This window comes from Botryllus schlosseri, chromosome 6, assembly GCF_051294905.1.
Source record: "Botryllus schlosseri isolate E-star chromosome 6, Bs_hap1, whole genome shotgun sequence".
Lineage (NCBI taxonomy): Eukaryota > Metazoa > Chordata > Ascidiacea > Stolidobranchia > Styelidae > Botryllus > Botryllus schlosseri.
The window spans coordinates 22,177,339-22,189,444 of record NC_137241.1 but is presented as its reverse complement, the minus strand read 5'-3'; the positions used below and the strand labels follow the sequence as shown (position 1 = coordinate 22,189,444).

At 40.0% G+C, this 12,106-nt stretch overlaps 1 protein-coding gene across 1 annotated transcript in view; it reads left to right on the top strand.

Moving 5' to 3' along the window:
• The first annotated feature begins 10,528 nt into the window (after positions 1-10,528).
• Positions 10,529-12,106, top strand: part of LOC145441547 (complement component receptor 1-like protein) — a 4,748-nt gene continuing 3,170 nt past the window's right edge. Inside the window, exons 1-7 of the mRNA XM_080319432.1 lie at positions 10,529-10,771; positions 10,841-10,939; positions 11,004-11,118; positions 11,190-11,258; positions 11,324-11,515; positions 11,584-11,772; positions 11,858-12,046. Of these exons, the coding sequence (XP_080175558.1) occupies positions 10,580-10,771; positions 10,841-10,939; positions 11,004-11,118; positions 11,190-11,258; positions 11,324-11,515; positions 11,584-11,772; positions 11,858-12,046 (1,045 nt within the window). The 5' untranslated portion in view covers positions 10,529-10,579. The remainder of the gene's footprint in view (positions 10,772-10,840; positions 10,940-11,003; positions 11,119-11,189; positions 11,259-11,323; positions 11,516-11,583; positions 11,773-11,857; positions 12,047-12,106) is intronic.

Sequence of the window (12,106 nt, the reverse complement as noted above, 5' to 3'; positions counted from 1 at the left end):
AATCTAACTTCAATTTTCAGAAGATAACATTGAATGCCAATAATGGTGCCGACTCAATGCAATCGCGATGATGGCAAGGCCCTAAATGCCGCACCCCCCAGTTGGGGGACGAGCTCGAAGAAGTCCTAAAATTATTTCGTAAATGAATATAAATTTTTGAGTTTCAATAATAATTAATAAGATAAATAAATATTATATAATATGTTACTTATATAATTATAAAATTATAATGTTATAAATAAATATATATTACAAAACTTCAAAACGTCTTAACGTTTCGCGCGATTCAATGTCGCTGCCTGTCTTCATTTACCGCGCCACGACACACCAAGACAAATGAAGTTTCCACCAACATGAGATCCGCGAAGTGTGCTGCCTAAAACGCCGTCGGCCGAAAATGACCGCCGCATACTGGCCGAGACGTTCGACATATGTCCGATGCTCATATATGCGCCTAAATGGCCGGCGTCGAAGAGTTATGTCTTGGCAATCTGAGAATATGATACACCCCGTGGAGAACTGTCAACCTGGAATCATTTGCTTCTCGCGATATAAGCCTTTCTTTCAGTTCAGTCTCTCACGTTTGAGCGATTCCGATGTCTTTTGACGATATAACAGCGGAGGTCATCATATAACAATATGGAGCAGAGTAATTAATAACAACTATCCACCTGTAGATGTATGAATAATTAATTATTATATTCTATATTCACAGTAAAACTGGTAAATACACACATAATCCGGGGATCAACCTGCCCCCAAGAGAAAATGGCGAGATTGGAGTAAATTTTTAAAATTTTGAGTAATACAGTCAAATTGTTATTCCTATGCAATACATGGTCAGATTACAGAATTCCAGTAGATGAAGAATTGGCAAGGATTACAGAGCAGAGGTAGAAGGGATTGAAAATGAAGAATCGAAATTACAGAAAATATGCTGTGATTCACAAGTGTAATTTTAGTGCAGTTGTGCATTCAAGGCCTTCCGAAGAATATGCACAGTGTCCAATAACGTGATCTTTTGGATCATGTCGAATCGAACGTTACCCGGAATCTGTTGGATATGTCTCATGAGTTTTTTGCTTACGTCCCCTGTAGCGCCAATGACTATCGGTACAATGTCTATTTTTATTATTATTATTAGTATCATACATAATTAACTGGCCTCAAATTTCTCGAATACACCATCCCCTCAACTCTATGGGTCTGGTCGCGTGAGATAAAAGAGAATAAAAATATATGCAATGTCTCATACTATCGACAAAATTTAGTTATAAATTTGAAAATTTATTCGCGCTTGGCGCGACTAGACCACACGTTCACTAGGTAGTTTCAAAATAATGCAGTCTAGGTGTCTAGAAGACTTGAGATAGGTGATTAGTTAATCCCGCTGGGGAGCAAGACCAACGTTTGGGGGGATGGCGAAATGGTGTTTCGGTCCAGGTCAGAAGGATCATAAAAAATTTTCAACGACGGTCACACTAACATATCGTGTTTCTTTAGCAAAAGACTTGGATAATTGCCGCGGTAAAATATTCACGCAGTAATAAATAAGGTTATCATAAGTGATAATTCCGGCACCGCCAAATATTGTCACGTCCTAATTTGAAACATATTCAAAGAAATTATAAACTAAATAAAAAACGATACATTAAATTATGTGATTCGCCGAAACTTATTATTTTGGTATTGTTGCGTTACCAACAGCAAATCGGCATATAAAACGGATCAATATGCACTATAAGCACGTGGCGATTTGCAACTAACATTACCGCATCCATTAATTTTATTTGTGAAATAATTTTTTTTTATAAAGTCACCCCGGGTTACAATAGCATTGGAGGTGCACACTGCACGTTGGAGGAGAAATGTCAGGACAAGTCACGCAGCACAGTCGCGCAAATGAAAATTAGGGTATATATATTGCCGAATGTGCAGGTATACAGGATGTTTGAAATGGATTTATGCCTTGCTTCGTTAATCGAGATAATAGCGGCTTATTTTGCAGATACTTCAAACTGTATAAGTTTAGGAACAAGCTTGTCGCACATCGTGGTATGAACTACGAACCAAACATAGTCCAATGTTTGGCGTTCCGTTAAGAATCAATGCCTAATGCGATGATAGAAATTCTAATTTCTGGAATTATTTAGAATAATGGCAAGCAGATTGGTTGCGAGTAGCGTAGCTTATGCGATTAGCCGACCGAGGTCGACTGCAGAATTACTTCCTAAAGTCCGGAGGTTTTTATAGGCTCCTCATTATCGAACGATCCGCATACGCGGTGTATTACAAATGTAGAATAGCGGTTGGCTGTGCTATAACTTGGCCGGTAACGAAGCATATAGTAGCAGAATGAAAATAGGAATAGGACGTTATATATTTTGTCCTTGATTGTTTTGCGTCGTAAACAGTTAGGCCCATACACCGACTCATTTTATACATACATACGATCTGTGCATATCCATACCAGCATATGGGTAGCCTACATATGCCCCTGGACAAGGGATGTACAGAAATAGCCTTGTAAGGCTTTCTGCGCCTTGCAACACTCCTACATGCTCCTGTTGTCGAATGACCATCGATGTGAAAACACCATGAACACTAAAAATAACAACCAATTCCAAGCAGACACATACATTATACCGTTAGCAAAGGAAAACATGATTGATCAATCGCATTCCAAATAGAATGTATTATGGGATGTTCACTATAAATAGTCATCGGCGACTGCTTAAATTATGCAGAAAAAGGGCTGCAGTATATGCAGTCGCAACTTGAACAATAAATTTGCATTCAATTTTATTGGCAAGGGAAACGCTGGGAAATATAAACATTGTGGAAATCGCAGCAATCGTGACAAACTGATGCGTTATCATAATTATGCGGACGTAAAACTTTATCGAATAGACTTAACGTCCGTTGGTCGTTATAGTCAGTTTAACTAAAGTAAAACAAACAAATGACTTGTCGAATTTACGTTGGTATCCCCAGTCTACAAGGAAAGCATGTAAAAAATTGCGGATCTTCAGAAATGATTACCGTACAAAACTGAGCTATACCGATCACTTAATTGACTTGAAATAGACTAGAGAATTCCGCTTTGAGTGTTGAGTCATCCTACATTTCTGGAACGCCGCGTCAAAGTCAAGTGAGTTCTGCAAAAGGATTCGAGTCAAGTCAGCTCACGTTGAGTTGAGTCGTCGCAACACCGTCACGAATAATAGGGCTGCATGTAAAACAAAAATCAATACAAAACAAACGTGTTTGAAACAAGGCCTTGTTTAAAACATATTTGTTGTACTTTAGCCATGACGCCACGAATATTTAATTGTGACGTCACAGTGGATAAGCATTGGCAGTTGAAAATATAGGGTAAATATGGCTCCTCCGACGAAAAGGGTTTCCGAGCACTGTCATAAACAGACCAAAATATCTGTAACCGGCGCTGCATCGTAATGCATCATTTTTACGGTTGACGGTCATCATCATCAGAACACCCATTTCGTACCAATTATCTATATCTACGTGCAAAGACTGTTGAACCGACGGCGATTTCGAGGGTTCCTGCCACCCCACATCGTTTAGGTCGACTATTTTGGGTCCAAATCGTCCTTAGGCTCATACTACAGGGTTTTTCGGACGTATTTACACAATTATGGCATAATTAAACAACGTTTGAAAAAATATTGTTTTAAAAACCCGTTTTAAAAACCCGTTTGTTTCAAATGCAACCCTAGTCACGAAGGCTTGCACATTAGTGCATGTAATATACCTGGGTCGTGCTTTTATAATCACTATTAATTAACATCATCATGTTATAGTTCTTGCAAAAACGATAAGTAACCATAATTAACTTCATCAACATCACAAGCTAAGTGATCAATTTTGTTACAGACTACAGGATATTTACGATATTAGGGCATAAGTCGAGTGTCGAGTTGTCAAAGTTAAATGAAATATTCTTTCGCTGTGCAAAGGGTCTCAGTATCCCACGCCTTTGCTCAAGGGCGTGCTACCGACGTAAAAGTCACAATTTCAAATGGTGTCGGTTACGAAATGGATTTAATTGAGCTTGATCTGGGACGTTGGAGCTAGGCTGAACTGAAACGCCAACTCGACGCCTATGCTGCGAGAGCTTGGCATAATTGATTAAAGATAAAGATAAAAATCCGAGCCCGTGTCGTCCAGTAGAGTATTTATGTTTCACTCTTTATGACGTTTTAACGGTGCGGATGACTTTGGAAGGTTAAATACATATTGTGAACCACAAGTAAACCAAGCGCAGCAAATGTGCATGTCGCGACCATGTCAGTAAAATTCGCTTTCTACCAGATACCCGGGGTTGAAATGCCATATTGATGCGCTTGTTACCGCGCTGGTCCGACGTCTGGTGTCGATCAAGTTTACTGGCATATCCTTCAAAAGAACCGAATAAATGCAAAACTAGTGCCATTGAGAATCTGGTATGCAGTGCACCTGTCAATAACGAATTAAACTATGTATACACGCTCATTGCGAGCATAATTCAGGAATAGGACTATTTCAAGCAGACAAGAATAAATGCACAAAACAGATGATTACATACGGAAAAGAGCGCATTCAATCACTAATTCCGAGAGGTGGTCAGTAACGAAGTACTTCTACTTTTTCGAAGTACTCAAGTAATTTTTCTCTACTTCTGCTACTTACTTGATTAGATCTTTTTTTCGCTACTTCCACTTCTACTGCGTAATATTTTGTGAACTACTTACTTACTTTTCGCTATTTTAAGTTTGTCAAGTAGAAGTAGTTTATTCCCCTAGTAAGAAAAATAGCCTAAGGAATTTCGGGGCTGTTTTCACGTAGTACTAACATTTAATTTTCATCAAAGTCATGTAATACCCAAAATTTTCGTTGGGCTTCGCGCACAGTATATATGGAGTGACACATGTGTTCAAACGAAAGTATCGCCGAATATAATTTAGGTACCGGGTTGCGTGGTTCCGTTCACACCGCATTGTTGCCTATATCCAATATTTCATCACAGTAAGCATGGCTCCCATAACGTTTTAAACTACCGTTTCGCAATCAAGCAATTAGCTATTATACCTAGCAGCCAATGATGTGTCCTAATCTGTAAAAGTGGACTTTTACTTTTTTAACGTTAGACCTGTTTTAGCAGACCACCGTCGAAACTTTCTGGACAAAAGACATGAATTATATAATCCGCTTTTTAGAAGTAGTACATGTAGTTTCTTTCAATTACGAGTAGTATACGCTGAGTTCTATTTATAGCTTCAGTTCTTTTTTCAGGAGAGCATACATGTTGAAGTATTGGCAAGTGTAGTAATGCCCTATATTTTCCTAAAATAAAGCTATACACTATATGGCATTTTTCGATCTGCCATATCTTTAATTAATGTATACTATACGCGCGAAGTGTTTAAGTCGCATCCGACACCCCTTCTCCGTATTTATCTTCTACTCAACTAGAGATCTTAGAATATGGGGGAGGGCGCCATGTCATGATATTCTCTATAACGGGGTGTTCGAGTAAACAAAAGATTATTATCGCATTTCTAAATCAATACCATCATTTACATCCAATGATGTGTACGACTGCTTGTTCTGTCAAAAGTTGGCACCTCCTGGAATGCATCAATATAAGTCTAGCTTTCTATGGCTTCTGCAAAGCTCCATTTGCAGCTTTTGAAAGTCCATGCGAACGAATCTCGATCGTTTTCGCTAATACTTACTTATACTTGAGTAGATTTGAAGTCAGTTAAAACCTACTTCTACTTCAAGTAGTTTCAAGTTGCTTATGGAAGAAGTACTTCTACTCGTACTTGAGTAGATTTTTTCGTCGCTACTTCTACTTCTACATGAGTAGTTTTTTTGACTACTTTGACCACCTCTGCTAATTCCTCTCTGTTATATCCAACACTGTGGGGTTCACGCATCGAATTCACTAGCTCGCATCGCGAAAATTGTTCGCGGACTAAAGCGGCGTTCTGGGATGCGTTTCTCTATTTAAGTTCGCAGATCCTTACAGCAATACAGGATCATGCGCAGAATTGAATTCCAATTCACAGGCACACACTATAACGCACTGTTGAATTTGGCCTTGAGATTAAAAAGCTATTATCAAAGCTACTCAAGTAAAAGTAGAAGTAGTGACGAAAAATTCTACTCGAGTACGAGTAGAAGTACTTCTTTCATAAACAACCTGAAACTACTTGAAGTAGAAGTAGAATTGACTGACTTTAAATCTACTCAAGTAAGTAAGTAGTTGTGAAAACGATCGTAATTCGTTCGTATGGATTGTCAAAAGGTGTAAATTGAGCTATGCGAAAGGTGCCAAGCTGGATTCTTATTGATGCATACCAGGAGTTATCCAATTTGCGACAGCATAAGCATTCGCCCGCATCATGGGATGAAATGATGGTATTGATATGGAAATGCTATACTAATCCTCTGTATACTCGAACAGCACGTTTTAAAAAATATCATGGTATGGCGCACTCCCCCATATTATAAGGCCCGTAGTTTAGTCGAAGAGCAATACGGAGAAGTTGTGTAGGATACAGTGTAAACACTTTGCGGGATTAGTAAACGTTATGGTGGATTCTAAAAATGCCATATTGTGTATATTCATTTCCGGAAATTAAAGGCATTACTACACTTGCTTTTATACTTCAACGTGCATGTTGTCGAGACAAAAGAACTGATAATAATTCAAACTCAAAGTATATGATACTGGGAATTGAAAGCCAATTATAAATGCTAGTTCTAAAAGCGGAAAATGCATTCCATGTATTTAGTCCAGAAAGTTTCGAAGCCGGTATGCTAAAAAAGCTCGAAAACTAAAGAAAAAGTGAGAGTTCACTTTTCCAGATTAGGAGAAGTCATGGACTGCTAGATTACTACATGATAAGTAAATGCTAGATTGGGAAACGTCAGTTTCAAACGTTATGATGAGCCGTATATACTATGATGAAATATCTCATATGGGTCAAGGCCTGAAGGGCGAAAATGCGGTGTGAACGGAACCACGCCAACCTGATACCTAAGTTATATTCACCGATACTTTCGTGAAATCATACTGGTTACTCCGTATCCACTGAGCGCGAAGCGCGACGAAAATTCTGGGCTTTATTCAACTTTTCTGAAAATTAAATGTTGATACTCCGTGAAAACAGCCCCGAAATTCTTCAGGCTATCTTCCTGATTGGAGGATTAAACTACTTCTACTTGACAAACTGAAAATAGCGAAAAGTAAGTAAGTAGATCACAAAATATTACGAAGTAGAAGTAGAAGTAGCGAAAATCAGATTTACTTGAGTAAGTACCAGAAGTAGAGGAAAACTACTTTGGTATTTCGAAAAAGTAGAAGTACTTCATTACTGACCATCTCTGGGCATACGGTATATCGGCGAGCGCCCCTCCAAATCGACATGTGCAAGTGAAGCAAGGTCACGTTTATCTTTTGGCATTTCTTCGTCTAATTCAGTGTTTCTCAAACTTTTTTCCATCGCGTACCACCAATTTGTTTTTGTTTTTTACCACACGGCGTACCACTAACTTGTTTTTCACTACAGGTCGTACCACCCGAATTACTTAATTATTCTACTTGAATGTACCGGTGTTTGTTGGTTATTCCTGTTAGTACTATACCGCAACACCAACGGATATCAAGAAGGTACCATTTAATGAGATAATTGCAACTGTTTCTTATGCAGAAGCGCACCTATTCAAGGTACGACAATACTCACAGCAGTCTTCGCGTACCACCTAACAAGCCTACCACACTTTGAGAACGACTATAGATAATTACTCATTACTCAATTTGCTCAGCTCACATAAGTAAGTACCAGTCCTATTTTGTAAAATACATAGTGATCAATATTGTTCGAACCACTCTATTGACCATCAGTGTAAAGCCCTATGGTTACACCAGCTCAACAATGGTCTGGTATTCCTTGACCATATATCATTTAATAGCACTGTGCGACGATGTTGTGGTTGGATCACTATACTTCCCGTAATAAAAGTCGTTTTCGAGAACATGCATTCTTTTCGTAGTCTTGTGCCATTATAGGCTACATCAGTGGTTCCCAACGTGGGTGATATCGCCCCCAGGGAGCGATTTGGCAGTCTAGGGGGCGAAAATGGACAAAGGGGCCGACGGGGGGAGAAAATAGCGAAGGGGCGATAGGGGGGCGATGACGCATCAAAACTGATGACCTTCTTTTTTAGTCAACCCACGGAAATTTAGTTACAAAAGTGTGTCAAATTAGACATCGAGCCGAAAATTTGACCTTTTTTTTTAGTCAACCCGCCGGTGATTACAGTTTGTATGCCCAATTTTCGGTACAAAAAATTTGGGGGCGATGATCGGTGTTGACCTTGAAAAGGGGGCGATGGGTCGAAAAAGGTTGGGAACCACTGGGCTACATGTTATTGATACTATGGTCACTAACATACTGACATTGATTGGTCAGTGGCCACTAACCACTGTACTATACGTCAGTTCAAATTTAAAGGTTTCGACGGTGGTAAGGAAAGAAAGCTAAAACCGCTGTTACTATGGCAAATGATTTCAATTCTTGACAGAAATCGTCTCTCACTGAGAATTTAGATTCGTGTTCTCCAATCGTTATATCGAGCCCGAAGCAAACTTTGCACATGCCTAGTTGTTGCTGTTGTTTGTTATTCTTGGTGTTTCGACTAGATTTGTCATTTCACGCCAGACGGACAATCTTTATTATGATTCCGTATTTACCGACTTGTATCACGGCCTACTTAAGCTTTTTATAAGACACGCTTACGCGGATCACGTGGCGAGGAGGAGCAGAGATAAACCTCCAGCACCACTGCATTACACAATACAACCTAGGACAAATGCCGAATTTCCTAAATGCAATATTTCCAGGGACGATATAGTATTATATAATATTAATGATATATGTCATAGGGTATAATATAACATCGGGTTGTTTACATTCGTGAACTGAAATGAGTGCTTTAAAAGAAGCGGGGAAGAGATTGAAATATGTCTGTAACACGAGAAGATCGATATGAAACTGGACGTCTCTCTGACATCCACGCATGTATCGATGTGTGGTGTGTGCCTACCCAAAGTCTTGTCACGAATTGGTCTGATGATACGATCGCTTCTGAAGTCGGATAGAAACCAAAAGTGACAGGCAACGTCAGACCAAGAGTGCCCGCATGATAAATATGCGACCCCGCAATAGACAGTGCGTCTATACTTGAGAACGTCACATTAAATTACATAAGAAATGAATACTACATGGATATAGATAACCACCAGTGGGAATGAAATGTGATTAAGAACTACACATTGGCACGTTTTGTTGTCTCATTTGTGTATGTATAATCACACCATTTATATATTTATATGAAGGTATAGTGAAACGACTTTCATACCATATAAATAAGTAGGCCTATCCGTATGATGACAATAGTTGGGAGAATGTCCAGTTTTGCACGAGCCTCAATTCAACAATGGATATAAGAACCGGATACGAGTGTTCCGAGCGTAGGGAATCAAGGATCGATATCAAGAAAATTAAAATAGTATTAGCGTCCTATTGCAACATTGATTGGAAGAATCTACCGGGATAATCACTCCTGGACTATAGGCGGGAAGCCCTTTTGAAAAAAAAAACCTCGGGTTTTCTGTCATATGGACGCGACAGTGGTGAAATCTATTCAGGTTGTCAAAATCTTACGAATTTTGATTTTATATAATATCTTGCTCCATTACAAGGAGCAGCAAATGTGCTGCAGACGTTTAACGGCATATATCTGCCGATCGACTAGTTCGTGTGCAGTGTCCTTGCTCATAATTGAGAAAACAGCTATATCTCCGCATTACTGAAACGACCGCATCGTGTCCTCGCACATTGCACATAGAACTGTGATATTCTCAACATGATACGTCCGATGCTTTGTTCTTTGGATAAGATAATAGTCGAATCAATTTCTGGCAGGAAGCGAAATGTGTAGTGCTGGACATAACGAACGTTCTCCTTACCAAGTCACGTTGATCGATTTATCAAATGCGATTTCAGCGGTTTCTCGACTTCCGTCACCATGTCACCATTCTCAACGTCACGATATCATTGTTTGTCGTGACTGTCCACTTTCCATGCGTCTCCGATGTCTAATTTATTTACGCAAGTGATGTGAATTGACAGTTTTACACAACATATATAAAGTCGTCGAAGTGACAATCTTGTGAATTACCAATAATATGAGCTTCGTAGTGGATGATAGGGAAAACCAATAGGCTAAAGCGCCTTTCAAGTAATATTATGTAACATTGTTTGCAATAGGCTATAGTACACATAGCCTATATATCGCTATTTGTGCATAGAATATGAATGTTTTTTATGGAAATTAGCTGCTGGTATGTGGCAATGCGTGGTCAGGATATGCATCTTCGTGTTTTTGGGATTTCCTCACTCCATTCCAATTTCAACAAGCAAATTAATGGTGTAGTTACTATATACTGAGATTTTTTCCATCTGTCACCCTGCAGTTTATCTATTTATAAAGTATAAGCCTTGACATGAACCGAGGGAAGCTTGCGATCGCGGTTCTGTCCTACATTGCTGTAGCATCGGCATTCTTCACCCTTCCTGGAAAAAGACGACAGATGGGAAAGTCGGGCCCACTGCGTTGTTGGAAATGCGAAAACCAGAACCTGAGAGGTTGCAAAGTACATGGCGAAATCGAAAAGTGTCGACCCGGAGTTAGACAAGTAGGCTAAATGACCCCTGTTCTATAGTATGCGATCGGTAACTGTCAATGTATGATTTCTTTCACATAGTCGTGCCAAACAGAGATAAGATTTCACGAAAGCAAGGGAGAGGCGATGATTAAGACGGGTTGCAAGCAAGACACGGCGTGCACAAGTAACAAAAACCAGGTTCGTTAAATTCGATCGATTCCGCGTATCATACTTTTTATAATGAATAAAAAATTCATTGCAGAATCGTGGGGCAGCATGGTCTCCCACGCAATGCAACGACCGAGAACGCAATTCGGTATGCAGATGTTGTTGTGTTGGTAGCATGTGCAACCGAGGAAGCAGATATCTTCTCTGCAGTATGTATATTTATTGATATAGGCTACCACCTATGATCGTTGGTTACATTTTTCTGATTATATCTACTCAGAGGTCCCAGCTACGCCAATTATTCTGCGGAATCCTGAGATCGGGGAGCTCCGTGTACCAACTGAGAAAAGTAAGCCTGTGGTAAAAAATGCCATAGTGTTTCATAACAAGGTTAACGTTTCTAACACCCCGCAGAGGAATGTGGTCTCAGACCGAAAATCCCGGAAAACGGACAGAGACAATGTTTCGGGGATAACGGGCCGAGGTCATTCTGCAAGTATGAATGCAACAAGGGATACAAAATGGAGGGGCATAAAGTTACGATTTGTCTCAAACAAGGAAGCAGATACGTCTGGAACAGACCCGCGCCAACATGTGAAAGAGAACGTGCGATGCTATATATTCAAAATGAGCAAAATTACAGACCCAGTAATTTGTGTGATTTGGATTTGCAGCGATATGTATGTCACTTCCGGAAACTCCGGAACATGGCTTTAAATTCTGTAATGGACGCGGGGAAGTGGGCACTCAGTGTTCTTTCGTATGTGACCACGGATACAAGCTCTACGGGGCGTCATCGGTTTCATGCGATTTGAAGGGGAAGGATGCTGATTGGTCATTCGAGACGCCTTCCTGCCGAATAGGTAAGCCTGCAGTTGCCTCGCTATGGCAGCATGCCCTGAAGAGGAGGCCCATCAAATGATATACGATATCATTGACGTGTTACAGTGACATGCGACCCTCTCCCGGATTTCCCGATAAATGGTGATACGGAATGCAACGGCGTGGGAGAACTCGGCACCGTGTGCGAGTTTACTTGCAACGCTGGTTTTGATCTCATCGGTAGCGAATATACTGAATGTAAACGATCGGGCGCAGATGGATCCTGGACGAATCCTACCCCATTCTGCAAAGAAGGTAATGTTCTAGTGAAAAGATATAAAGTCCGTAATGCTTACACTAGGGTGGGCCTACCTG